The sequence below is a fragment of the Morus notabilis genome, unplaced genomic scaffold (assembly GCF_000414095.1).
Source record: "Morus notabilis unplaced genomic scaffold, ASM41409v2 Scaffold10239, whole genome shotgun sequence".
Lineage (NCBI taxonomy): Eukaryota > Viridiplantae > Streptophyta > Magnoliopsida > Rosales > Moraceae > Morus > Morus notabilis.
Genome location: NW_010365916.1, coordinates 1 through 1,950, shown reverse-complemented (window position 1 = coordinate 1,950; position 1,950 = coordinate 1). Strand labels below are relative to the sequence as shown.

The following is a 1,950-nucleotide window of genomic DNA, read 5'->3' as shown; positions in this document are numbered from 1 at the left end:
TTTTTTTTTTTATAGGGGCAATACATAACACATAATGATAGCTAGTGAAATATAAGAACTTTAGAGAAAAGAAATCCTTCGACATTACCATTGAAATGGGGATATAGCTGCGCAGTTTAGGTATATATATTGTCCACTTGAGTACTTGAATCCCTGTGGTTTAGACATGTGCAGTGCAAGGACATTTCCAGGATAAACTGCAACCTGAAAATTGAACATGGAATTACTAACTAATTACACAAGTATGTACTGCTTAAACAACAATGTGATGAAAAGCAAGCGTTAGATTGATTACCTTTAAGATTCTCACTGTTTTGTACCCAGACCTGAACGCGCGAATCAAGCGCTCACAAGTGTATAAAACAACCGGAACAGCGAGATACATCCATGTCTGTCACGACATTTTAGCCAGAGTTAGAAAATTGTAGTAAAGAAAATTATTATGTATAAAATTTATTGGTCACTTGTGTATTTGAAAAATGAACTTACAGTCTTTTTGTACCACTTCTTGGAGAGGTAGAGATAGTATCCGTGAACAACAAAGAGGACATAAACAATGACAAACAAGTGGTGGGAGTACCAAAAGGCATTGAAGCCAGAGAGTCTTTTCAGGCTTTTAGGGAGGTTTAGCCTGTTGCGGCGAAACCAAGGTTGTGCTAAGGTGAAAGCTATGGCCATTAGCACCACCATGACTACCCCGGTCCAGCCCTCTGTGCCCTTTACGAACCACCAATAGTTGTCCGGCCGTTCTTCCCCAAAGAATGGCTCCATTGGCTCATATTCCTCGTCGGTAGCGTGTAGCAGCCTAGGAAAATCACATGTCAAATGTGCTCCAGCATGCAGGCCAACCCCAACCGCAATCCCAAAAGCAATCACCTGAAGATAAAAAAAAAAAAAAAAAGTTGGTTTTTATCTTAAAATTTCAACAACAGGGTACATGTATGTAATGTCACATTCCTAACATTAAGAAATGTTAGTTGTACCACCTACTGGTGGGGCCCATTTTTTTCTTTTTTATCATTCATGGTGTTAGACATCCATTTTTCAATGTCGTATTGCATTTTTCCCCTTTTTTTTTTTTTTACTGTTGTTACATGCATTTTTCTTAATAATATTACAAGATGGTTCAATGTCGTATTGCATATAATGTGGTGATTAAAGATAGTAGTGGTCTATAGTCTTTTTCATTTTTTTTTTTAGTGCAATAGTATTACCTTGTGAAAGTTAATGTTGTCGTCAAAGGGAATCACTAATCCCAACTTGGTCTTGCTTCTAAGCCAAGTAATTGTATTTCTACAAACGGGCAAGAGAATGAGGGCCATATTGAACTTAAGTGTTTCGGCAGCACCCTTAGCAGTGGTGACACAATAGCCCATTACATCAAACACGGCCCGATCCTTGTACTGGATGAATTTCCACGTAAAGAGGCTCGCACAGATTGCGAGCCACAAGGCCACGACCCAAATTCTTCTCCAATTGTCCTCCACAAAGTATGCAAACTTTCTGTAGCAGCGCTTTATGGGGTTGTGCTCTTTGGTTGGGACAAGCTTCTGGCTTAGCAACTGGCTAAGAACACGGCTGTCTGTGCCTGATTTTAGGTTGCTTGATTGTGCTGGGCCTTGTATAAGTAGCATTTCCAAGTTGTACAGCTGCAATGGAGAATATTGGTGTTGAGATTGACAGAAGAAATTAGAAAAGAACTATAATACGTTCTCACGTTTTAATCTCAATTGAAGTAAATGGCATAACTTTTAATACATTCTTACTTTTTAATCTCAATTGAAGTAAATGGCATGGGATAAAATGATGGTGGATGTAGAGAGTTTTGAAACAAATTTAAATGGTTATTTTGATAAAACGATCACGGATGACTTGGAAAATGAAATTCATTAAAAATTGACCAATTCGATATTTTTCCAATATATAAGGGTATATTTTTCCTATATATAT

At 37.7% G+C, this 1,950-nt stretch overlaps 1 protein-coding gene across 1 annotated transcript; it reads right to left on the bottom strand.

The window, feature by feature from the left end:
• Window positions 1-84: 84 nt before the first annotated feature.
• LOC112093711 (respiratory burst oxidase homolog protein B-like) lies at window positions 85-1,649 on the bottom strand (the record flags this gene model as incomplete). Its single annotated transcript, XM_024172671.1, has 4 exons — window positions 85-204; window positions 296-391; window positions 490-876; window positions 1,215-1,649. Coding segments are annotated over 4 exons (1,038 nt in total), but the record flags the coding sequence as incomplete, so codon positions are not given.
• Between the last annotated feature and the right edge of the window lie 301 nt (window positions 1,650-1,950).